The sequence below is a fragment of the Talpa europaea genome (genome assembly GCF_964194135.1).
Source record: "Talpa europaea genome assembly, chromosome: 9".
Lineage (NCBI taxonomy): Eukaryota > Metazoa > Chordata > Mammalia > Eulipotyphla > Talpidae > Talpa > Talpa europaea.
The window spans coordinates 5,614,674-5,641,082 of record NC_140076.1 but is presented as its reverse complement, the minus strand read 5'-3'; the positions used below and the strand labels follow the sequence as shown (position 1 = coordinate 5,641,082).

The 26,409-nt window shown below is 52.7% G+C and overlaps 1 protein-coding gene across 1 annotated transcript in view; it reads right to left on the bottom strand.

Annotated features, from left to right (window-relative positions):
* The window catches only part of DISP3 (dispatched RND transporter family member 3), a gene marked incomplete at both ends in the record, with an annotated part of 29,919 nt that extends 3,710 nt beyond the window's left edge, over nucleotides 1–26,209 (bottom strand). The window contains 16 exons of the mRNA XM_084242572.1: nucleotides 673–818; nucleotides 1,381–1,507; nucleotides 2,174–2,346; nucleotides 2,423–2,553; nucleotides 4,857–5,041; nucleotides 6,206–6,342; nucleotides 7,119–7,232; nucleotides 9,137–9,298; nucleotides 10,061–10,222; nucleotides 10,426–10,574; nucleotides 12,019–12,158; nucleotides 13,460–13,620; nucleotides 14,055–14,189; nucleotides 15,031–15,167; nucleotides 23,363–23,582; nucleotides 25,111–26,209. Coding sequence (XP_084098698.1) covers nucleotides 673–818; nucleotides 1,381–1,507; nucleotides 2,174–2,346; nucleotides 2,423–2,553; nucleotides 4,857–5,041; nucleotides 6,206–6,342; nucleotides 7,119–7,232; nucleotides 9,137–9,298; nucleotides 10,061–10,222; nucleotides 10,426–10,574; nucleotides 12,019–12,158; nucleotides 13,460–13,620; nucleotides 14,055–14,189; nucleotides 15,031–15,167; nucleotides 23,363–23,582; nucleotides 25,111–26,209 — 3,378 coding nt within the window. The remainder of the gene's footprint in view (nucleotides 1–672; nucleotides 819–1,380; nucleotides 1,508–2,173; nucleotides 2,347–2,422; nucleotides 2,554–4,856; nucleotides 5,042–6,205; nucleotides 6,343–7,118; nucleotides 7,233–9,136; nucleotides 9,299–10,060; nucleotides 10,223–10,425; nucleotides 10,575–12,018; nucleotides 12,159–13,459; nucleotides 13,621–14,054; nucleotides 14,190–15,030; nucleotides 15,168–23,362; nucleotides 23,583–25,110) is intronic.
* Nucleotides 26,210–26,409: the final 200 nt, after the last annotated feature.

Below are 26,409 nucleotides of genomic sequence, written 5' to 3'. Positions count from 1 at the left end.
GGTCTGGAGCCTTCTTTAGAGGAGGGGCTTAGAGCAGGAGTGGACAAGAGATTTGATCAAGGACAAAGCACACCAGGGCTGGAGCTAGGACTGGACCCCGCCTCCACCCAGAGGCTCAGCACAGAGGGTGCAGGGCCCGACATAATAATCAAGGCGCGGATGCCCAGGTCAGGGTCACGTGGGGGCGGGTGGGGGTGCTTCCTTGGGGGGAGTCCAGGGGCATCTGGGATGAGAGAGGAAGCAGTGAGGTGTGGGCTGCTCAGTCCCTTGGCTTCCAAGCTCTCCTGGGGAAGCCAGCACCGGGGTCCATGACCAGACCCCCACAGTGGCAGAGAGGAGTCCAGGTGGACTTTTACCAGCCTCACCCCCACGGCCCCCTCTAGCCTGGAGGCTGCCAAATGCACCCGGGCTGGTGGGAATGGCAGGTGGGGGGAGCGGCAGACAGCGTGCGTGGTGCAAAGGGCAGAGCTCGGTGGTCAGACGGGCCCGATCAGCGCTTGGTGCTGACATTTGCCAATCCCGTGCTCTTGGGCAAGCACTTTCACCCCTCTGCGCCTCAGTACACCCCTCTGCAGAGCGACCCCTCTGCTCTGGAGTGAGGTATCAGAGGTGACACATTCCAGGCAAGCCCCAGGCTGTGGCCGGAGGGGCCAGGGGCCGCCAGGGGCTCACCGACTCAAAGGCCATGGAGATCCACTGCACGCGGCCCTCCTTGACCCCCACGGCCCCGTGTGACAGCTGCCCCGGGAGCAGGTTGGGCTCGGGCAGCTCCTTGCATTCGGGGTGTAACATCTGCAGGAAGGAGGAGATGCTGTAGCCTGTGGGGCAGGAGAGAGGAGGGTGAGGGTGGAGCGGGGCAGAGCAGCCCTGCCTGGCCCGGCCCCGCCTGCGCAAGCGCCCTCTGTGGGCACCTGCAGGAGCGCGCCCGCCCGCCCTCCCTAATCCCCCAGGGTTCAAGTGTCTGTAACCACGGGCACCACCATGGAGAAACCTACAACGTGCATTTGCCAAGGGAGACGACACCCCGCACTCTTCAGGGGCGCCCTGGTGTGACCTCGCCTGGTTATCTGTGTGCTCTGCCCTCCCCCCAGCTCCCAGTCCCAATTTTGGAAAAGCTCCTCTTGCGGGCGTGCCCCCCACATACACACACACATTGCACACGTCTCTCACACACACACCACACCCCCTGCCCACGTGCGCCTCTGCTAATTCACCTTCAAGCCCGTGTACTCCCAGCTGGAAGCCAAAAGAATATCCCACCCCACCCCCCGCCCCATGGATGCACAGATGCACGTCTGCAGCGACACCCACACGCCAGGCTCGAGTGTCCCCGGAGCCTCCACCTGGGCCACAGCCCCCCCAGTGCACCCTCCCACATACCTGAGGGCAGGCACTGGGCCCCGCCGGGCTTCACCAGCTCCGAGTTCCCTGCGATGGCCTTGCAGAGGCGGCACAGGTGCCCAATCTCTTTGAAGAGGTCAAAGCTGCTGTCGTAGATGACGCTGCCCTTTCCCAAGGAGACACAAGGGGGTGCAGGCCGCTCAGTGAGTGGGGAATGCAGTCCCGGGCCCCCACCCACACTCCGGAAGAACCTCTGGCAGCGCCCCCCCGCCCCCACCTGCTGCTGAGATATGTCCTGTTTTAGGTGAGGGCCAGTTCACCCGGCTGGACTCTCCTCCAGGCCACTCTACCTACCCGGCCATTTTCCTACCACCCACTCAGCACCATTCTGTACCAGGCACCACCAGGCATGACTGCATCAGCTCCTCCCCCTCCAGACACCCAAGAGCCCAGCACGGGGCCGAGCAGGTACAGGGAGAAGTAAGGTCAGACCCGAGGGGCAGCCAGGGCCGTGGGGTGCAGGGTGTCCTGCAGAAGGAAGGGGCCAGGGGGCTCCATACTCGTACTTCTCTCATCCTCCCTCCAGCCTATAATGTTGAGGGGCAGCCAGCTCAGGCCCCCAAATGTACCCAAATGGGTGATTCTAAGAGCTCAACCCTGTTCCGTCTTCATGAGAGAGGGTGCCCAGGGACTGTGGACTTGTGTCTGGGCTGGGTGAACTGTCAGCAGGGTGAGGAAGCCAAGAGGTACATGGGGAGCTGGTGGGCCCCTGGCTGGTACCTGTTCGCAAGTCTAGCATAGCTGGGCACCTGCCTGGAGGGGGCCCACATACCGGGTCTCCGATGACATGGTTGTCCACCTGCCGTGTGCGGTTGAGGCCAATGATGCCAAAGACCACGAAGACCATGGCCCCCGTATCCACCAGGGGCCGTACCGCCGGCTTCCCACAGCCTGTGTTCACGCAGGGGTTGAAGCCAAAGGTGGCCGACAGTCGGGGCTTGGGCACTGCAGAAGGAGTCATACGTGTAGAGGGTGGGGGGCTCAGACCTCCCAAGGCCCCACTGCAGCCTCCCCGCATTACCTTTCTCACTGGGCACGTAGAAGAAGCCTTTGGTTGGCCCGTCAGGACTGGAGCTGAGCAGGCAGCCAGGGGGTGCCACGCACACGCGCCCGTGGAAGGGGGGCTTGTGGGACTGAGCAAAGTACAGCTTCCTGTGAAGGCAAGGAGGCCAGGGCTGGGATCTGGAGGGCCAGAGAAGTCAGGGAGCCATGGGCAGGGGCTGGGCTCAGACTCCCCCAGCACTGGGGGTTTGGTCTTGGGGGGACCATGTGTGGTCCTGCAGCTGCGAGGCCCTGGATCAGGTGCTTTATTTCTGTCTCCACCCATCTCCCTGCCTGGGGCTGAAGCCCCAGGGCTGGAGGAGGAGCCCAGCAGTTTTAAAACTGTCCTCCAGGGGGTGCAAGAGTTCACAGAGGCACCCAGGGGTCAGCCCTTGGGGGGGACCCTGCTCAGAAGACTCGCGCTTCCCCCACCTGAACAGAGCCTTTCAAGAAAGGGCTCCATGAGTGTGAGCTCACACTAGACCTGATGTAACGTTCTAGAATATTTTAGCAGCTGCCCGGGTCTCTGTATGTGCAGAGGGAGTCCTGCCCTAGGCTCAGGGGACTGCAAGCAGAGGGACTCCCCACCCCCAAAGGTGCGCCAGGCTGGAAGGACCTGTCTGGTCATCCCTTGCCCAAGCAGCACCCCTCTAGTCAAGTGGAATCAGCCTGGCACTGACGCTTGGCACCCTGAGCACCCACACGCTAGAGACCACTGTCCCCACGCATCTCCCACAGGCTCCGGCCTCCTTTCCCCAGACTCCGCAGAGGCTGGCCCTGCAGAGCGGGATTCCAGAATTGGCACAATGCTGCACTTGACTTGTTAGCTGCCAGCCTCCATGAGACGGCCCAAGGGCAGGAGCCACATCTGTCTCGTTTATTACTGTGTCCCCAGGACCAGCACAGTGCTGGCATGCAGTTGGTGCTCAATGTTTATAAAGTGAATGAACACAGCAAATCAGCTGATCCAGCCTCAATGGGTAAATGAATGTGGGGCCCTGGCCAGAACACAGACCTTTCCCCCCAACTTCTGACAGGCAGGACCCCTGAGATGCAGAGTGCAGTCACTTGCTAAGTATCAGGGGCAATTATTTCAGGCCAGGCTCTAGGTAGCGCCTGCATATAGTTGGTAAATACAGTCATCTCTCCTATCTCCTCGGCCTAGAGGCGGGAACAGTAAAGAAGTTTTTGAATAAATTATGTATGTTGAGAGTGTGGCTTGGAGAGGGAGTGTCGTGTGGATTCATTCATTCATTCATTCATTCATTCAGCAGGTGTTACGGAACACCTGCCAAAGGCCAGGCCCAGCACAAGGTCTAGGTCACTGTACTGAGCGATGGTCAAGGTGCCACCACAGGAGGCCCATGGGCCCTTGGGAGAGACAGGTAACACAGAAGGTAAGCAGAATCCAGGTATGATGGGGGTCAGAGAGAGAGCAGCGGGGTGATGTATGGAGACCAGGAGTGGCTACTGCAGGTGGGTAGAGGGACATCTGGGTAGAGATCTGATTCCTGAAAGGAAGTCAAACACACAGGAACTGGGGAAAAGCAAGGTAGGCAGGCGGAGGGCAATTGCAAAGGCCCTGCAGTGGGAATGGCCTGGCATGCTTGAAGAACAGTGAGAAGGTGCTGGTGCTTCCCTCAGAGCCATCAAGAGGGACAGCAGAGAGGGGTGCAGATGGTGGGCCTGCCGGCTTTGCCTGTGTTCTCTACCTCCCAGGCTGGGGCAGAGAAATGTCTGCCCTTCAACAGGTGAATAGATAGAGAAACTGTGGAGCACGTACTCAGTGGAATATTACGCAGCTGTAAAGAAAAAGAAACGGTGGCCCTTGGGACAGAGTGGATAGACCTCGAAGTGATGCTAAATGAAACCAGTCAAAAAATGCAATATTTCAGATGGTTTCACTCATCTTCAGAATATAAATACCCAAAACCAATTACACTCAAACAACAGAAGGAATAAAACTTGAACTTGGCAAAAAGAAGACAATGGTTACCAGAGGGGTAGGAGACAGCGGGAAGGGGTAGGGGGGAGACAGATGGGATATGGGCACAGGTGGTTTGGTAGAGGGGGAAAAACACTTCAGAAATATGCATTAAAAATATGCATAAAAATATGCAAAAAAAGGTCTGAGCAGTAAGTGTAAATGAATGCGTTTCTTAAAGAGGCCTACTGTCATGTCCACGCTAATTGTGTTAGTGTGTGTATGTGTGTGAGTAAGCTGTGTTAGTGTGTGTGAATGTCTATGTGTGAATATATGTGAGTGTGCATGTGTGAGTGTATATGTGAGTGTGTGAGAGTCTGCAAATGTGTGTATGAAAGTGTGTGAGTGTGAGTGTGGGGCGGGGGGGGGCAGGCCGTATGGAAGAGGACACACAGGGGGCCAGGGTGGGCTTATCTGCCAGGCTCTGTACCGGGTGTGCTGCTGCTCCTTGGCGGCCGCGTAGAAGCTGAAGTCGAGCTTCCAGCCCCGCTTGGCGTCGCAGGCCAAGGTCGTCACCATCCACTTGCGGGAGGGGCGCGCCGCCTGGAGCAGCCCTACTGTAGACATACAAGCGGTCAGCTTCTTGGTGAAGTTACCAAAAGGCGCTCTATACACCTAAGCAGTGGATCGACAGAGACAAGACATGTGACTCCGGGAGGCTGCTTCGGCCTGGGCCTCGCCTGTCCCACCCTGTCCCAGCCCCCAGGATGGGGGAGCCCTGGGCAGAGACTCAGGAGGCCTGGGTTCGAGTTTGAAAAGTGGGCAAAACCTTCCCTCTCTCCCTGAGCCTCAGTCCTTCCTTCCACTGAGCAGTCAGGCAGGGCGGCCCCGAGCAGGGCCTGGACACAGGCGGGCAGGCCGGGCACTGTGCCTGCCCTCACAGAGCTGCCAGTGATGATGGCTTCTGACTCTACTACGGGCTGCGAGACAATCAATCAGGACACCCAGATCTGAGTGACGGCCAGGGGCAGGAGGTCCATCCGGAGGCCCATCCAGAGGCCTGCTGTGGAGGGAGGGATAGGCCCGAGGCCAGAAGCAAAGCCTCCAGGCGGGGAACAGCAGGCAGCACCTCAGAGGCCTTACCTTTAAAACGAAATCTAAATCCTGAACAAATCCTGACTCATGAAACTATCACCCTTGCCACATGTTAAAGAACACAAATGATGCCCAGCAAGAAAAACCTGGAGGCCTGGGGTGACCCCAGGAGGCTCTTTTCTGGGGTGCTGGAGCAGCTGCCCAAAGTAACAAGGCAGAGCCTCGAATAATGCCATTTTTTGGTGATGTTGATGAAAAGAAAACAATCCCAGCCCAAGTTGATGAAAGGACTTTTTTGAGGACCTGCTTTTGTCACATGTCGGTTTGCTTAAGTCACAGTCTCCAAACACCTCACGGCACGCTGAGGACTCCCTGTGCCCCGCAGCTTCCACCGACCGTGCTCTCACTACACCCTAGATGCTACCCCGCGGCCTTACCTCATGCACTGAAACCACCTGAGCCGGGAATTTTCAAACCCGTTTCACAGATGAGGAAACTGAGGCTCACAGAGATGAAGGCCTCGGCCCAGATACCCAGAGGTTACAAATGGCAGCCCAGACTCGAACCCAGTCCTGGCTGACTCGAAGCCCATCTCTTACCATGCACAGGCCCCTGCCATGGCCTGCTGGCGGGCGGGAGGGGTCCTCACCTGCCTGTGGCAGCTCCAGCCTCATGGGCCCTGCCCCCCACCTTCATGGCCAGTGCCCGCTGGTGTGCCCCTGAGGGCCCTCTCCTGGGGCTCACCTGGAAGGAGGGCAGGTCCCCGTCCCCGGGAGACACGATCTGCCAAGGGGCGGGCAGGCTGGCATTGAGGGAGAACCTGTAGACAGCCGGGTGGCCTTTATTCTTCACCTTGGAGACGTACACAGTGCCAGGGCCATCTGGGGGACAAAGGAGGGGTGGGGGGGTGGAGGAGGGGCTGGCCGACCCCGACTGTTCCTCCTGACCCTGCAGCAGCCACCCTCTGCTCTGCTGCCTGAGGGGCCGAGCCCTGACCTAGGGCTCATTTCTGAATGTTGACCATCCATTTCTCCCGCCAGGGCGTGGCAGTGAGGGAGGGCAGTGGGTGGTGGCAGACACCAGGGTGGGTGGCTGATGGGTGGAGGGGGAGGTGGTGGGGGGCCCTTCTGTTTGCAGTACGGTGGGGGGAGTGACAGCAACGGCTGAAGTCGTGTTGACATGGAGGAGCAGCAGCAATGATGTCAATGATGGGGAGCACTGTACAAATGGGGTTGCTGGTGATGACTGTGGTGGGCACAGGGAGGGAACCTGGTCTGGGTGACAAGAACACACAGAACCACTTTCGGTGGTGGCAGTGGGGGCTCGGGGGGCTGTGCACATGTCCCTGCATCCCACCTCTGATGGCGGCCCAGCAGGGATTGGCCAGGATGCCCTGCCCTCCTGCACACACAAGATGGATTGGGGGCCAGGTGGATTCCTGGGGCACCACAGGCCAGGAGGGGTCCTACAGTTCTGACTGGGGAGTTGGCAGCACCCTGTGTTTACCACCCACCTTCAAGCCCCGCAAGTGAGCCAAGAACACAGGCTGTTGTTCACTCAGGAACACCAAGACAGGGCTGTTCTCCCTTCAGGGCCTCAGCCCCTCACACCAGATCACCTGACCCCCAACCCCAGCCAGACCACACACCCCACTGACCCTGCAGGATGGCCTCAGGCCGGCTGGCCCAGGGAACCCCTGAGCCCCGCTTCTTCTTCTCCAGGGACGTCCGGATGTTGCTCTGCAGGCTGTGGGGCTTCTCCTGGAACAGACCTGCCCCCACCCCGTGCAGAGTCAGAATGGCAGGTGGGGGGCAGAGGCTGGGGTCTCTGACGGTCCCAGGGACAAGGGCACCCCTGAGGCCTCAGCTTGGGGGGTGTCAAGGGTATGAAAGAACTAGATGGAACTGAAAAATCACATACTGGATCACAGGGCTCTTTAGACAAAAGAAAGGCCCCACCCGGAGGAAGCGGCCTGCCGCTCCCTCCTCTGTCACACGGGCTGGCACGGGGCCTCCAGCACACTGGCTGCGGGACAGACCGGGCCACTGCAGCACCGCACCTGCTCAGCAGCATGTCGGGTCCACAATGAAGGCTCAATGAACAGCAGCCACTGGACATGGACCAGGGGACCCCTCCCTTCACCCCAAGCATGGTGGGTTAATTTTTCATTTTGTGTTTTCTTAAATGAAAACCACTTTATACCTTCAAAAATTTCATCCTCAAGCAATGCCAGGGATCGTTATTGCTCCCATTTGACAGAGAAGCAAGCAGTGGGCAAGGAGGTTGCATGGCCTGCCCAGGAAGTGACATCACCCCGTGAGGATCTGGTCTTAGGCCCTAAAGTCAAAGCACCCCACGAAATGAAGGGTTCCCTTCACCAGGCAGTGCAGAGTAAGAAGAGATGCAAGTGGCTGAAGACTGGACACTGCCTGGGGTCCTGGCTTTCCTCCAGATGTTCGCAGGAAATTGGGGGCCATCCCAAGTTTGTCCATCTGTGAAATGGGCCCCGAGGGATGGTAGACGGCCAGGAGCAGCAAAAATAATGGAAGAGAGTTCTCAGGCCCGGCGGGCAGGGAGGGGAGCTGCCTCTTATTTAGGAGGGGCTCTTCGGGCACCTCTCTGAGCTGTAGTCAACTATCATGCATTTGGCTAATGCCATTACCAAGGGGAAGGCCAGGTTGATTTGAGCACTGCCCTAATTAAATGAAGGCAATTACAGTAGTTGGTGGATCTCCCAGGACAGGAGACACTTGCCGAGCCCTCATTGGGTTTCTAACTGCCCAGGCAAAGCGGGATGACCTTGGTCACTTCTCCTGCTCCCACCTTTGACCTCCAGTGGCCTTCACCCCTGTGAAAGAGGGGCCTGGACCAGATTAGCTCTAAGGCAAGGAGAGGTCTTTATCTGACCTTGCTTACCCCACTCTGTCACCAAGTCCTATGGGTTCCACCTAAAAATTTCTTCACCCGTGGTCACTATTGGCACACTGGCCCAGGCCTCTCTGTCCCTCCTCTTGCAGGCAGTTTCCACTCTGGTCCTCTACTCCACCTCCACAGTCCCTCAGGGGCTCATTCATGGCCCTTCTCTGCTTAAAACCCCCCACCAGCTTCCACTGACAAGTGCAATGAAACCTGGATCCTCACTGCAGCCCATCAGACCCACCCAGCCCTCCTGGCAGATGCGGGTCCTGCAACCAACACTCAGCCTCAGACCTGGTCTTGCCCACTGCTGGGGCTTCTCTCTGCCTAGATCCTTTCCTCCAACTCCCAGCCAGGCTAATCCCATCCCATCTCCTCTCCCAGCTAGCCTAACCCCTTCTTATTTTTAGTTTCAGCCTAGATAATGCCCCCTCCAGGTAGCCTTCCATGATGCTGAGCTCCCCAGAGGCCCTGTCCACCCTCATCACAGCTCAGATCTATTAAAATGGCCTGTCTCCCTCCCTACCCTGCAGTGGCCTGTGAATTCCTGAGCTCAGGAAGACTGTCCCTCCTGCCCACTGTGGTCTCCAATGCCAGCACCCTGGCACTCTTAGGTACTTGGATGAAATATGTAAACACTGAGGTATGATTTGCTGAGGCCCCGCAGTGATGGGGAGACCAGATCTGGCCACTCTCAGGCCAGCTGTCTTGAGACTTGGGATCCAAAGAAGGTAGGGGACACTGGCTGGAAACCCTCACCTGAACAGGTGATGCAGGAGATGCCCTCGGCGCTCAGGTTGTATTTGAGGTCGAGAAGCACCTGGATGTTGGTATCAGGCCGGAAGAGCAGGGGTGCCCGGCTGGCGGGGCGGAGCCGGCTGGCAAACACCAGGGACAGGATGAGGATGGTGACAAAGAGCCCTGCGAGTGAAGGACACCACACAGCTGGGTGGGGCCCAGGCAGCACTTTCACAGTCCCCGGGGGCCTCCAGAACCCTGGAAAGAGCTACTCCCTCTTCATGGGGCAGGGGCCCCAAGTGAGGGAGTAGGGGTCCAGTTGCCAGCCTGTGGGTCAGGGTTGCTAGGGACCCGTCCTCCAGGGGTCAGTTACGAACTCCCACTCCTGGACAAGAACCAAGCACTGTCTTAGGAAACCTAACAGTTTACAGAGCCCTGGTGCACCCACCTGATTAACTGTCCATGATGACGACGACAGCACTGAGCACTCACTGCACGCTGTGTCCCGGGCTAAGTTTACATGGCCCTGGCATTCTTTACAACTGCCTTATTACACAGACCCCGCTCTTACCCTCAACTGTGTGAGGAAACTGAGGCACTGACTGGCCAACACAGAGAAGGCCACACAGCACAGGACAGAATTAGGATCCCACTCAGCCAAGTCGGTCTAATGCCAGAGCCCAGGTGTCCCCGCTTTGTCTACCCCAGCTCGATGGCATACAGTAGGTGCTCAAAAGTAATAGCGTCCGCAGGACCAGCTCCATTCTCCATGGAAGCTGGTGTGGCTTAGCGTGAGGGAAGGCCACCCAGGTTTCTGACCTCTGGTTCATTTGCAGGGAGACGGGGCAGGCTCCCAATGTCTGTTCTTTGGGGGAGTCTATCCCCCACACTCAGGCACTGGGGAGAGGTGAGGCAGAGAAGTGGGAAGGCAGGGAGTCCACTTACCCATAATCACCCAGCGGCTCTTGACAGCTGACCACAGGGCCCAGTGGTGCAGCAGCTCCTGCAGCTGAGCAATGAGCTGCCCACGGCTGCCCCGGTCCGGGGCGGGCTGCAGGCCCTCGGGGGGCACAGACACCAGGGACACATCCCCCAGCTCCAGCGACACTGGCAGGGCAGAGAGGCGGCCCGTCAGGGGCCTGGCCCACACCTGGCTTGAAGCCCACCCTCATCTCCACTCCCTCCGGGCAAGCCCGAACGCCCTCTCACCCAGGCCCTGCCTCAGCACCAGCCTGTTCAAAAACCAGTTTGTTGAGGGCCACCGTCCCTGGCGTAGGCAGCCCCCAGGTCTCACCAGGGCCGACTCTCACCTGGGTCCTCCTCCACGTCCAACAGAGGGATGTCATCGTCCAGGTAAGGCATGGGCCCCTGAGCGGGGATGCCCCTGGCCCGCTCAGGAGCGGCAAACACGTCCCCGGGGAAGTGCAGGGAGCTCTTGCGGCCACACTTCTGGTGGCAGCTGTGGAGAGAGCGGGGAGAAGGGTGAGGCCCGAGGGTCCCAGATGATCAGGGAGGGTCCTCAGGTGTCACACAGCTGCCGGCACCTCCCACGCCTGTCCCCCACAGGACGTTGTCATGGGCTTCCAGGAGCCCTCTCCCTGAGGGCCATCGGAGCCACGCTTCCTCTGCGTGACAGATGGTGACAGTCGTTGTTACCCAGGAAGGGGGGGGGGAAGCACAGCCACCCACACTTGGGGTGACCCAGGCAGGGAATCGTGCTCTGTGCCGTGCGGCCCCCAGGCTCCGAGAGAAGAGGGGGAGCAGGACGGGTTTGAGGGTGCAGTTGGTGCATCTGAGGCCTCGGCTGAAGCGAATGGGGGCAGATGAGGCTCGCCCTGTGGGTGGGAACAAGACTGATACACGCAGAGGCTGTAATGAGTGCTGTGGGCAGGGGGAGAGCTGTTAGCTCCATTTGACAGAACAGGAAGCTGAGTCACCGGGAGTTATGTGACCCGTCCGAGGTTCCAGAGCTGCCAAACAGTGGCCAGCGTCCAGCCTGCGAGTGGGGGCGGTGTGAGGCTTATTTGGTTTCTCTGCAGACATTTTGCTTCTGTGGCATAAAACTGTCACAGAAACAGTGAAATCAGAATGTCTCGGTCAGAGCATCCTCGTGCAGTGCCCACCCCGCACCACCATTCATGGCAGCCCTGAAGGGAGGGTGTGAGAGGAGAGCTGCAGTGTCCTTTCTGGCCCAGGTGTGAGCTCCTTGTTGGGCTCATGTCTTCCTTCAGACCCTCCTCCACTCTCCAAAGTCAGGTGGACATCACGGACCTGACATTCCGGTCTTTGTGGCCTGGAGGGCCTCGACCATGCCTCAGTACTCCCCACCCAAAGAGCCCCCAGGCTCCTATCTCCCCGCCCTCCCCGGCCACTCTGCCCACAGCCCCAGCCCCCTGACCTCCAGCGCAACTGCGCACTAGCCCGTCCATTCTGCATGTGGCCCACGGGATCTAAATATTGTTTCTCCACTGAGATGAGCACCTGGAGGACATTAACACGGCAGCCACAACCATGGGATCAGAGCCAGATTTTGGGGGGGTTAAATCTCAGCTCTACTGTGTACTACATGGGCAACCTTAAGACAGTTGTCCAATCTCCCCAAGTCCAGTTCCTCACCTCTAAAATGGACCAAATAAGAGGACCCAGCTCCCAGGGCCCTTGTAGGGGAGCAGGAAGATCATGCCCAAAAACACTCTGTCCACTTCCCGGCACAAATGGTACCTGCCAGGTGAGAGTCTCTTCTCCTCTAATCTGAGTTGTACCTGGCATAGGACTGGGCAAACAGAAGGTGCTCAGTAGAGAATCACAAGGCTTTTGGAAGAGAGGGGGCTGAGCTGAGTACCCCAAGGGCGTGTGACAGACATTTGTGAGAGGACGGCCCCTCCACCCACCTGCCAGCTCACCTGGTCTGGCAGGTGCTCTCCAGCGGCGCCATGTAAAGGCTCCAGAGGCCCAGGGCAGCAGGCATGGTGAAGAGCACGGCCAGCCAGCAGCACGACACGATGAGGGACATGAACAGGCCAAAGTCATGGACAGCTGGGATCTGGTGAGGGAGAGGCAGGTGGGGGCTGGTGAGGCCTGGAGCCGGAGGAGCCCAGGGACTTCATGGCAAGGCACTCAGGACCCCAGGCCCCTTCCAGCCTGGACAGGATGAGGCCCAGGTGGCCAGAACGGCAGCCACCAGCCTGAGAGGACATCAGGGGCAAGGGCTGGAGCCCAGGGGCACCACAGGCAGGGAAGCTGGAGTGGAGGCTCTTGTCTAAACTATAGCCAACTGCCCGGGCCGGGGCCTGGCACAGGGCAAGTGCTCCATCTGTCACCATACAAATGACAGACGTCGGGAGAAGACCCCTCACGACAGGCCATGTGTTGGTAAGGGGGTGGGAGAGAACACTCCTCATGACAAGACAGGGAGGCTGGGGCCCGAAGCAATGGGTGTTCTCTGGAAGCATCCTGGGGCCTGCATGGGCGTGTGGCATCAGTAGGCGCCTGAATCAATCAGCAGACAGACCTTCAGATAGTGTTTCTGAAACACTTCCACAACCATCTCCTCATTTCAGTAACTGAATAATCCAGACATGTAGGAGATGAGGTTCAGAGAGGTCGAACCACCTGGCTAAGATCACCCCAGTAAAGGGTCAGAGGGGGGATCTGAATCCTAGCACTGCCTACTTTCTGGATGTGGGTCTCTAGGAAGACCCGGATAATCCCAAGGCACCTGGTGGTTTTTCTCAAAGACTCAGGCCTGCTCACTACCTTCCAGGTTCTGTCAGCAAGGACCTGGCCCAGACTCACGCATCCTCCCGAGCCCAGCGGAGAGGTCGGAAAAAGCCTGGGCCAGTGAAAGGAAAGTGTGAGAGGTGACCGCAGTGTGAAGCCAGCGGGTGGAAAGAGCACTGAACCCAGGGTGAGGAGGTCTGGTCATCTCACCACTCACCAGCTGTGTGACCCTGGGGAAGTCACTTAACCTCTCTGGGCCTCAGTTTCTGGATCAGGAAAATAGGGATGATGACTATACTTTTATCTAAGTCTGGCACAGGGAATAATGTGAAAGAGTTTTGCAAACTGCCAAATGCCCTTTCAGGCAGAGGTTGGATTACTATTAATGAGCATCAATAATAAATATTGTTTATATTATTATAACATTCCCGATTAAGTTCCCGCTTATGCTGGGATCCACTTATTTAGACTCTATGGACACTACAGGTGCTTGGAGGCAAAGGCTGAATGGCCGCAAGAGAGGGGACAGGTGGGAACAGCACAGGCTGGGGCCTGGCATGTGTGGGAGTAATATTGGGGGGGGTGGGGGGGCAGGTCAGGGCTGGGGAAGGGGTGGTCTCCCACCTGGGAAAAGACGTTAGCTGCGTAGGCAGCAGCGGTGGTGAGGGAGGTGAAGAAGGTGGCCTTGCCTGCCGTCTGGATGGTGTGGATCATCCGCAGCTGTGGGTCTTCCAGGTGGGTGGCCTGGCGGTAGGTGTTGATGAACACAAAGACATCGTCCACACCTACGGAAGCAGTCGGGGGGCAGCAGGATCACTCTGCTGTCTCCAGGATCAGGCACAACCTAGGCCCCCTAGACCAGCCCTGAGGGCCCCCGGAGAGGTCAGGCTCCAGGATAGTCCTGTTTCTCAGCCTGGAGTTTGGAAATACCCATGAGACTCTGGATCTACCCACCAAGAATCCAAGCTTTACAACCCCATCCCCCCAAACTAGGCCCTTTCCTCTAATCTTAGCCTCCTACACACCTTTTCCACCTCCACCTGGCATACCTGACTGCCCCTCCTACCTGCAAGGGCCCCACCCACCACTCTACCCTCCAAGGCTCCAAGGTCTGAGAGGGAACATTCTGGAAGCCAGGCTTTGCATCCTGGGAGAAGATTCACTGGGGTCAGAGTTCCCAAGTGGGAGGCCCATTACTGGGGCAGCAGAGACAACTCACCAATGCCCACTATCACGAAGGCAGCCACCCCATTGAGGATACCCAAATACTGGATGCCAAAGACCACGTGGTACAGGAAGAGCGCCACCAGGCAGCTGAGGCCGATGCTGGCAATCCCGAAGAAGGACAGGAATACTGGGCAAGGCAAGAGCGCAGGGGATAAGGTGGGGGTGGGGGGGTAACACCTCGTATATCATACCCCCTAGTGTTCCTAACTCAGCGAGGTCCTGCCTAATGCCAGCACCCTCTTTCTCTCCCTGTTGGGGTGCCCTTCACCACCCTGTCTGTTCTAGCACAGTCCCCATCCTAAGAGGAAGAGCCAGGCAGGGGCGCTGATCTTTACAGAACTTCCCTCAGTGTTAACAGGGAATAATAAACATATGTTTAACATCTTTTACCCCAGTAGAGAGAGATTCCATGGGGGCAGGAAGTGCATCTCTGATATTTGCCCCTGGATCCTTGGCATCTTAGAGCATCTGGCAGTAAATTGGCACCGAATTAATATCTGTTACATGAATTAGTCTTTTCCATTTTTGAAGGTATTACCAATCTTTTGTTCATTTGGGCATTTTAGAGCAGTAAGAAGCAGCTGGAGTACATGGGAAGGTGGGAGTGGCAAAGTGAACTAGGGGACAAAGGGAAGCTGACCTGGAACTATATAAAAGGCTACAGAGTAATCCATGGGGGGGGTCCAATACTCCAGACTCCCCAAAACAAGGTTATCAGCAGAGAAAGATGGCCAAGAAACAAAAGGTTAAAACTGTGTGAGATCCTGGAGGTGGGGCCCTTGGGTGTGCCCGACCTGCCATTGGAGGTGCCTGGAGTTGGAAAGTGATTTCTGAGCATCCCACCCACAACAACCCTGACATGGTGGACCCAAGTCTGCTGACATTCATGGGAGGGAAGGGTTTGGCCAGACAGAGCACGATGAGGAAAGAAGGGGCTGGCTCTATGCCAGGCTTTGGAGACACCCTACCTGAGCAGGAGGTGAGGATGTAGACGAGGGCAGCGATGCAGCTGCTGCTGATGAAGGCCAGGAGCATGTCATTATTGAAGGTTCTACGCACCTCGTAATCAAAGAGGTCTGTCCCCCCATAGAGAACCTGCACTTTGCTGGGGGAAGGAAGGCCATGGAGAGAGGGAAGAGAGAAGTGGGTTAGAGATGGCTGTGAACACCTCTAGGTGGACCAGGGACTATCCACCTCACCAGTGGTGCTTTACGTGGGCTGTACATTAAAACCATTCAAGTTCTTCTAAACACCCTGAGGTCCAGATCATACTCTGAGTCAGAATTTCTGGGGTGGGACTGAATCATCAGTGTGGTTCAAGTTTATGGCCAAGGTTGAGACCTACTCTGTAACGATGATAATCAGTTATAGTCAGTTCTATGTCACCCCCTCAATTCTCAATTATTCACAGCAAATTTTTAATTTCATTTAAGCTTCCAGATTTTCAGTTTTACACAGTTACGTGGTGCTTAACACAAGTTATTCTTAATAAGAAAAACAAAACCAGGCTGTACAAATTGAGTTTTAAAATACAAACAGAAGTGACATCTGCTCTGGCCTAGATGGAGTAACAAGAAGAAATCCCAACTTAGCCTTGCAGTGAAACTAACAAAAAAAAAATGAGAAAATATTTTAACAAAGATTCTGGAAATAGGACAAGAAAGAACGATGACTGATGAGAGACGGAAAACAAAATCGGTCCTGTGGTTACCCTAACTTACTGCCGTGAAAGTGTTTCCAGGCATCAAAATCTAAAACAAAGGTTTTTGGACTCCTCAAAGGAGGATGAAAAATCTTCAAATTGTATAAAAACCATAAATCCACTGATATGCTGATCACTGAAGCTTGAGTGATGAATTCCAAGCACTTAAAACTAAGAATGAAATTACAATAATGCACATCACAAATTGCTCAAAGCCAATGACCAAGAGAAAACCTTAGAGGCAGCCTGAGAAAAAAAAGAGATATCACACAAACAAGCACAAAAATAAGGGTGACAGCAGACTTCTCATTGGAAAAAAAATGCAAGTGAGGATAGTGGAATAACAGCCTTTTCCCACTGGGGGGAAAGTCAACCCAGAATTCTATGCCTAGCATAAATATATTTCAAAAACAATGTGAAATAAAGGCTTTTCAAATATACAAACATTTGAAAATATACTTTTCAAATATACTGGAGTATTGATCTCCAGTACATCTGCACTACAGAGGTGTTAAAGAAAGTCCTTTAGGTAGAAGGAAAGAGAGAGGAGATGGAAATATAGATCAACACAAAGGAATAAAAAGAATTGGAAATGGTAACAACATGAATATACAAAATTTTCCTATTACTTATTTTTTATTACTTATTACTTAAGTTTGAAAGATAATGGATGATTTAAAGAAGAGCAGTAACAATGTAGATATGAAAATAAAATGTATGATAACAATAGTCTAAAGACCAGGAGGTGAGAAAGGACAGCACAGTACTTATAAGGCTTTAGTATTATGCAGGAAGTGGTATGATATCCTTGAAAAGTGCATTGTGATCATTTAAGGATGTATTGCATAGATTCTAAAGCAACCACCAAAATAAATATAAAAAGTTACAACTAAAAATGGAACAATAAAAAATACTTGGTCCAAAAGAAGGCAAAAAAAAAGAGGAAAACAGCAACAAATAATATTTGGGAGAAAATAGGAACAAATAGTATTTGGGAGAAATAACGTAAGATATACTTAAGTCTAACCATATTAATAATTGCATTAATTGTACATAGTCCAAACACCTCAATTACATGACAGAGACAGCCATATTAGATAAAAATCAAGACCCAGACTCGTACAAGAAACCTACTTTAACAAATAGGTTAAGAGCACGAGGCTTGAAAAAAGATATCTACAATAACAGGAATCAAAAGAAAGATGGTGAGGTTATATTAATAACAAATGAAATAAATTATAGAGCAAATAACATTACTAGTGACAAAGAAGATGATTTAAAAATGACAAAGGATTCAATTCATCAAGAGCATGAACACAGCAATCCTAAATGTTTTTGTACTCAGTAAGAAAGCTTTAAAATATATGAGGCAAAAATAGAGAGAGATTGAAAAAAAAGAAATAGAAAACTCCACAACTATATCTAGACTATTTTTTTAAAAAACCCGTTCTCAATAATTGCTAGAACAATTAGACAGGAAAATCAGTAAATATATCAAATCCTTGAACAACACAAGGAACCACCTTGACTTAGTTGACATTTATAGAACTCCCCAACCATCAAAAGCATTATTTTCAAGTAGAGGGAACATTTAGCAAGACAGATCATATTCTGGATCAAAAACAAGACTCAAGAAATGGTGATACAAAGTATGCCCCTTGATCACAACAGAATTAAATAAAAATCAGCATCAAGAATATCTGGAAAATTCCCAAATATTTGGAAATTAAATAACACATTTTCAAGTAACATATGGGTCAAAGAAGAGATGAAAAGGGAAAATAAAAAGTATTTTTGAATTGAATGAAAATGAAAGTACAACACATCAAAATATGTGGGCTGTGCTAAAATAGTACTGAAGGGGAATTTTATAGCAATAAACACCCATATTAGAAAAGAAGAAAGGTTTCAAATCAGTAACTTCAGTTTCTACTGTTAAGAAAGTAGAAAATAGAAAATTACATATAAAGTAAGCATAAGAAAGAAAATAATGAAGATCAGAGCAGAAATCAATGAGACAGAAAATAGAAAGACAATAGAGAAAAATCAATGAAACCAAAAGCCAGCTCTTTGAGAAGATCAATAAAATTGATAAACCTCTATCCAGATTAGTCATGAAAAAAAGGATACAAGACACACACGAAACAGGTGACATTGCTATGGCTTGTACAAATATTAAAAAGATAATAATGAAATATTATGAATCACTTTATACCAACACATTTGACAATTTAAATTAAATAGACAAATTTGTGAAAGACTCAAACTACCAAAGTTCATGCAAGTAGAAACAGGTAACTTTAATAGCCTTATACTTATTTTCAAAATTGAATTTGTCATTAAAACCTTCCCATAAAGAAAATTCCAGACCCAGACAGTTTCATTGGTGAATTCCATCAAACATTTAAGGACGAAATAATACCAGTTCTATACAAATTCTCCATAAAACTGAAGACAGAATACTCCCCAAGTCATTTCTCGAAGATCAGAGTTACTTGCATACCAAAATCAGACAACTACAAAAAATCTAAGCCCAATATCTATTATGAATATATTATTCCCATTAACAAAGGGTATTATTGAGGTAAAGTAGGTTTACATCTTTGTACCTACTCTGGAGTTATAGATTCAAACCTCTATAAATGTATACTTTTCTGTTCACTACCTTTTTTTTAAAGATTTATTTTTATTTACTTATGCATGCACGAACTGAGGTGTAGGCCATAGATGCAGGGGGTGAGAGGATTCACCAGAGACAGAGTGGGGAGCAGAACAGGCGGATCTGCTGAAATATACTGCTAAGGGGAGCCACGGGTGAGACAGGAGAGGTCTGCTGCGTCCTGTGGGTTAGCAACCTGGCTGGGGATCGAACTCAGGCCACAAGTGGCTGGTGATAGTTTCATAGAGCTGAGACTTTTTAACCCCTGAACCACCAAAGAGGCCCTCTGCTCACTATCTTAATTGTAGTGAAGATTTCAGGGTGTTTGCATGTGTAAAAACTAACCAAGTTGGGCCTCCCCAGTGGCGCAGTGGTTGAGTGCTGGGTTGCGAAGCTACCTGCAGCCTCTGCAGCGCTGGTTCGATCCCCGGCTGCTCCCCGGCCACCGGAGGAGGGTCCCACATGGCGCGCAGACCTCTCCTGCTGCCCGCTGCTCCCCTCAGCAGTGTACCTCAGTCCTTCTGCCTGCTCTGCTCCCAGCTCTGGCTCTGGTGAATTCTCTCACCCTCCCGTGCTTCTGACTGTACCCAGTGCTTGTATAAATAAATAAATAAATCTTAAAAAAAAAAAAGATTTAAAACTAACCAAGTTGTAAATGTAAGTATGTGCAGTGAGTTATATGTCAATTACACCTCAATAAAACTGATTTTAAAAACCAAGCAGGACATTTGAAAGTCAATTAGGAAAGATCTTTGGATTATCTACTTTGTTGAATTAAATGGGCTAATTGATCTTTCATTAGAGTAGAAAACTGAAAGTTCAATTGTTCATTCATTCATTCATTTTTACAATATTTACTTACTGCTTTTTGGTTCAAGGTTCTGTCTAAATTTCTGACCATAAAAAGACACAAGCCCAAATTTCCACTCTTGAGTAGAAAGGCACAGCTCATCAGAGAACAGTATTCCTGGCCAGAACTATTAAAAAGTTAGATAAAATTCAGAAATAATCTACTTGATGGTAGAGACTTCTCAAAGCAATGAGAAGCTGAGGGTCAAGACTCCAAACAGGGAAGAACCTAGAAAAGCTAAACTGTCCTTCTACAGCCATTTTCACCCGGGAAGTATTTGCTGATTCTGAATATAGGCAGAAAGCTGAAAACCCTGGATGGGAGTCAGATAAGCTAGCAGAACTGCAGGCAGAGACTTGCAGACCCTCAGAGCATATGGTCATTTCCCCCTCAGTACTTCTGCCGAATAATGGGGTAACAAAGGGCAAGAGACTTAAAAAAAAAAAAAGCAGGGTGTTTTTGTTGTTGCTTTGCAGTTTTTAGAGACAAGGATTAGAGTTTGGAACCTGACAGGCAAAGGGGCTCTGCAGAATACATCAGGCTCTCAGCTGAAAATCCTGGAGCACCACTGCAAACTAGAGGTAAACTGAGATTCTTCAAGGCTGCAAACCAGCCTTGAAACATTGTAATTCCTGACTGTCTAAGGTTATCAGCCACAACTCTATTTGCTTAGTGGAGGGAAAGGCTAAACTTTCTCTTAAGGTAAAAACATCATCCGGACCTCTCTGCTTTTTTATACACAATGTTCACAACTCAACAAAAATTACCAAGCATACTTACAGGCAGGATCATAAGACCAAACACCAAGTGAAAGAACAGACAACAGTAACAAATCCAGGTCATCCATATATTGAAAGTTAGTTGATGTGAACTTTAAAATATGTGTAACTAATATATTTAGGAATGCAGTGGATAAAATAAACAAAAAAACAATAAAATGATGAATAATTTCATCAGGGGTTTAGACCTATGACAAAGAATCATATGGAAATTCTCAACAGAAAAAAACATAATATTATCATTAAAGTCTCTATAAACATTTAATGCATTTTAGATATAGCAGGAGTGAGCTGGAATATCTAAATTGAAACAGAAAAAAGTAGCAAAGAAAAACCGAGCAAAGAGCATTGAAAACACAAGGGACTCAGTGAAAAGGTCTAACATTTGTGTAATTAGAATCCTAGAAGGAGAGGGGACAGAGAATGAGGCAGAAGCAATATTTGAAGAGGTAATAGGAAATTCCTAAAACTGATGAAAGTTATCAACCCACGATTCAAGAAGCTGTGTGCACTCCTATTAGAACAAATACGAAGAAACCCACACTGACATATACCACAGTAAGACTCATGCAACCAGACAAGGAGAAATCTTAAAAGCAATTAGAGAAAAAAAAAAACAAAAACGATAATTGTTCAAAGGGGCCAAAAAAAAAAAAAAAACCCAACTCACAACTGACTTTTCCACAGAAAGGAGCAGTCAGAACAGAATGGATTGACATATTTAAAATATTAAAAGAAAACTGCCAATCTATCATTCTACATCAGCAAAAATAAATATCGAACATGAAAGTAAAATAAAGATGCTTTCCAAGCAAACAAAACAGAGAATTTATCACCAGTGAAACTGCATTAAGGAAATACTAAAGAGAATTCTTCAGACACAAGGAAAATGATCCCATAGGGAAAGATGAAAATTGCAGGAAGTAATGAAAAGCAACAGAAAAGGTAAATATGGGAGCAAATATAAATGAATACTGATTTAGTGAAATAATAATGTAATGTCTTGTGGGATTAAAATGTATATAAAATAAAATGCATGCAACCAAAATGTATAAATGTAGTGAATGTGTTCTAAGATTCTAGTATTATCAGGGAGGTAGTAAAAGTGATGATTTGTATTACTCTGTAATAAGGCCAGATGTATGTTGCCATCTCTTGGGTAACCGGTACCAGAATAATAAAAAAAAGGGTCGTATTAACCCAAAAGAAGGTACTAAAGTCAAGCCAACAGGGCTCCTGGTTGTTACCACTCCAGGGAGGCTCTGGGGATGTGGGAAGGGAAAGAAAAAGCTTTCTTGCCCAGGGCAGGGATTTTGCTTCAGCTGCTGAACATATTAGAGTAATTGTGGGTATCTGAAGAAAACCTGAAGATTCTTGGACAGTCAGACCCTCCCAGCTTCCCAACCCAGACAAGCACCTTTCCCCAGAGCACCTCCATCCACCCATCCAACCATCTACCCACCCACCCACCTATCCATCCACCCATGCATTCCTTCCATCCCCCAGACAACCCCTACTAAGGGATTCCTGGCACTGAGCTAGGAGCTAAAACTGCAGGGATGAACTGCGAATGAGCCCAGTTCTCAACACACACACGCTCTATTGAGACATAATTAAATCAGACCTTTCTCAGACTTTAATGTGCAAACAAATCACCTGGAAATTCCACTGGTCTTGAGAAGTGCTTGAGATTCTGCATTTCTAACAAGCCCCCAGGTGCTACTGCGGCTGCTGATTCAAGGACTGAACTGTGAGGAATGAAGCAACTAAAATACAGAGTGGCCAGTGCAATGATGCAACTGGAGCTCGGACAACTGAAACAGCTTGCTGGAACGCCCACGATACCGTGGAGTTACTGATCCCAGTTCCAGCTAACCCCAAAGGCTATGTATGAGGTTTCCTGCTTAAGGAGAAGGTTGGAGACTGTGGAGGTGGGTAGCCTGGGCTTGTGGGGAAAGTGGTCCAAGTTGAGTCTTAGTGGACAAACAAGGGTTTCCCTGGCAGAGGCTCTTAGCATCGCAACTGAAATTAAAGGGCAAGGATTCTGGATTAGATTATCTGGATTTTAAGCTTTAAAATGTGGTGAGCTGGGCCTCCCCGGTGGCGCAGCGGTTGAGCCCTGGGTTGAAAAGCTGCCCGCGGCCTCTGCGGCGCCGGTTCGATCCCCGGCTGCTCCCCGGCCACCAGAGGAGGGTCCCACATGGCGCGCAGACCTCTCCTGCCGCCCGCTGCTCCCCTCAGCAGTGTACTTCGGTCCTTCTGCCTGCTCTGCTCCCTGCTCTGGCTCTGGTGAATTCTCTCACCCTCCCGCGCTTCTGACTGTACCCAGTGCTTGTATAAACAAAACAAACAAACAAACAAATAAATAAATAAAACATGCCTCTATAAAAATAAACAAATAAAATAAAATTTGGTGAGCTTTTAAAATTTGGAACAATTGCACTGTGCCTTAGTTTTCTCAGCTGTAAAATGGAAGTCATCCTAACAGCACGTTCCTCTTTGGGCTGGTGTGAGGAGTAAATGAGATATATGTATAAAAGACTTAGAACAGCGAGTGAGACAGAGAAAAGTGCTCACTGTATGTGAGCTCTGATTATTACAGCAGTTGTTTAATATAATGAATGAATAATGAACGAGTGAGTAGTGAGAGGAATTAGGGCATTTCAGGAACAGGATGATCATTCACAATGATTCCTGCTGTGCCCAGGCCTAAGAACTGAGAGGTAAACTGACAGATAAACTATCAAACACAACACCCTTTCCTGGTGGGGAGGAGCCCAGCTGTGTTCTCAGACACACATCCCGAGGCTTGGAGACAACCGAAGCACCCTTGCCCCAAAGCACCGTCAAGTCCCTTAGCTCCTCTCCTCCTAATGACCCCCACAGAGGAGCAGGACTCATCATCCTGGTTTTACAAGTAGGGAAACTGAGGCCCAGAGATGTAAAATGAGTTCCCCACTATCTCCCTGGGTAGTAGAGGCAGAAAGGAACTCCTTACTCCCTGGTCAGTAGTCTTTCTCGAAAGCCTTCCAGTATCAGGAGAAAATCAATACCTATGACTGCGGGCGACGGTCCTGGGGATTTCCTACCTCTTCTAAAACTGTCATGTTCACTAACCATTAGCACTGCCAGAGTGCACCTGCCAGAGTGACAATAAAGATGTATGTGGCCCTGCCGCTGGCTTGGGAAGAAAGGCTTCTTAGGGAAGGGGATCTGGGGCTTATAAAAAAGAAGCACCTGGAAACCAATCTCCAACCCTCCTCCAGCCCTTTCACAGGACAGGACAGGACAGGTCCGGCTGCCCGCCTACCTAGTGGACTGCTTGGCCAGCATGGCCACGTACGTGACCACGAAGCTCTGAAACTTGGCCCGCTGCTCTTCCCAGCGGTCGTCCACCGAGTAGTAGTTGGGCAAGGGTGCTCCGAACAGGATCTCGCTGCGCAGGAGGGAGCTCTTGAGATTTTCTGCTGACAGGCCCTCGTCCACGTACCAGTAGAACTCAGGGTGAGTCATGGCCAGCTCCAGGGAGCCTGCAGGGGCAGGGCGGGCACACATGGAGCTCAGCCCATCGGCTCCCACCAGCTGATTTGGTGAAATAAGGTTACCCGAAGGTTACCCGGCTCACCTCACCACCTCACACATTTCTCACTGCGCTTTGAGCTGCCTCTAGCTGTCCCTAGTGGACAGAGAACTCACAACTGCCCAAGGGGACAGCCCCACTAAGTTTATGTTTTCATTTCAATTTGAAACATGTAATTAATTCCAAGGCTCAATTTCAAATGAAATACCGTGAGTGTTATCTTGCCATTATTTTACTGCGGTGTTTTATTTGTAGGCTGTACATAAGCTGTGTGTTGACATAGAATCAAGAAATAATAATTCCAGGACAGACTGAGTCTCATCTTCCGGTTCCTGTCCTACCTGCCTCTGCCTAGAGCCCCGCCCAAGGCATAGCCAAGCTGCGCCCCCATTCCCGGACCCCGCCTACCCTTCCTTAGCCATAGACTACCGCTAATTCAACCCACCATCGGTAGTCCCTTCCACCACAGACCCTGCCATGTCTACTCTGCGCAGGTGCCCAGTTCTCTATACCCACAGCAGGCTACCCTCTGCCCAACCTCGCGCCCCAGCCCCCCAGCTTTGTCAAACTCTGGCCACGCAAAACGCTCCATCTCCCTCATCTCACACCCAACCCTGCTCCCAACCCTTCCTCACAAGGTTAGGCCATGCACAGCCTGCCTGCCTCACGAGCAAGTCCTCCTCAGGGGTGAGTCCCCACCAGGTATCCTACCAGCCTCCAGTCTTCAACCAAACCTTTCAACTCTCTGCCACCAGGATCATGCAGCGCCAGTCCGGTACAAGCCCCGCCCACCAAGGCCCCGCCTACACAACCCCACCTGCTCCAGGCTCCACCCACACAAACCCCGCCCACCAAGGTCCCACCCACACAGCCCCGCCCAGCAAGGCCCCGCCCACATAAAACCCCACCTACTCCAGGCTCCACCCACACAAGCCCCGCCCACCAAGGTCCCACCCACAAACCCCGCCTACTCCAGGCTCCACCCACACAATTCCCGCCCACCCACGTAATCACCACCCACCAAGGCCCCACCCACACAAGCCCCGCCTGCCCAGGCTCCACCCACACAAGCCCCGCCTGCCCCAGGCTCCACCCACACAAGCCCCGCCCACCAAGGCCCACCCACACAAGCCCCGCCCACCAAGACGCCATCCACACAAGCCCCGCCTGCCCAGGCTCCACCCACACAAGCCCCGCCCTCCGAGGCCTACCCACACAAGCCCCGCCCACCAAGACGCCATCCACACAAGCCCCGCCTGCCCAGGCTCCACCCACACAAGCCCCGCCCTCCAAGGCCCACCCACACAAGCCCCGCTCACCCTCAGGATCCACGCACTTGGAGCCCCAGACGGCATCCCACACAAGCTTCACCCACCTCAGAGTCCGCCCCCCCACAAGCTCCGCCCACCAGGGGAGGCCTCCATCCAAGCCCCGCCCCTCCCCGTCAGGCCCCGCCCCCAGCCGCCCCAGGCGCTCACCCCGGATGTCCGCCAGGTCCTGGCCCATGCCGTCGTAGTAGATCTTGCCGCCCCGCTCCGTCGGGAAGAAGTAGGTCATGAGCGAGCTGGGAGGGGAGCAGTAGGAGTAGGAACCTAGCGGCAGGTCCTTGAGCACCTCATGGGGCTTCCAGCAGAACTCGCGGAAGCCCGGGTGGTCCATGATCTTGCGCTCGATCTCGTGGATTGTGACGAGCCGCTCACTAGTGAAAATGTTGCGCTCCGCGTCGCCGCGGGCCAGGAAGATGAGCTCGATGCGCCAGTGCGCATGCGTCTGCGTGTTGGTGCTCACATAGGAGCGAGAGTAGTCCCACCGCGAGGCGCCTCGGCGGGCCCGGCTCTGATTGGCCAAGGCCGCGGCGGGAGGCGGGGCGCTAGGTTGGCACCGCCCACTCTTGTCTGGGCCCCGCCTCATCGGGGCCTCACTCTGGTTGGCTGCCAGATCTGCTAGGGGCGGGGCCTCGCGGCGAAGGCGCCCGCTCCGATTGGCTGCTGACTTCCGGCCCGCGGAGGTGACCCAGGACACGCCCGACGCGCGCCGCGGGCCGTCCAGGGCGGCGTGCGGGGTCTTGGCTGCCGGCCGCGAGCGGTTGCCCAGGTGCAGCTGCTGCAGCTGCTCCGAGATGAGGCGCTGAAGCGTCTCGGAGGTGAAGTCGGCCAAGTCGCGCCGGTTGCGCCCCCAGGACCCGAACTGCGACTTGAGAGCCAGCGCCAGGGCGTCGAAACGCTGGGACGCCTCGTGGTTGCGGATCTCGAAGGCGTTGTAGGAGATGTCGATGTCCAGCGGCGGGTAGTAGAGGAACATGAAGGCCGACAGCGCCATGGGGATGCTGCAGCCCAGGAAGAGCACCAGCCCCGCGCAGCACGGATTGGTGAAGGCCCAGCCCAGCGTGCTCCAGAAGCCCGAGGCGGGGGGCCGGGAGGGCAAGGCCCAGGGCCGCCAGCAGCACTGCCCCCCCGCCCCGGCACGGGGCCCCGGCCGCTGCGGCCTCCGGAAGGCCGCCCCTGTCGCTTCCTCCTCCTCTTCCTGCTCCTCCTCTAGCCACACGTCCTGCAGCAGGGGGTCGTCCTCCGCGTCCATCGCCTGCAGGAGAGGGAGAGAGTCAGCAGGCTTGAGACAGGAGAGGTCACCGGCCCTGGGTAGTCCCCAGATAGGACTACTGCAGGGGGGTGGCATCAAGAGGCAGTGAACACAACGGAGTCCAACCACGTGTACAAAACAGAAAACTGCTGTCATCTGCCCGTCACTTCCCCCAACTAAGTCAAGGCCACGAGAAAAAG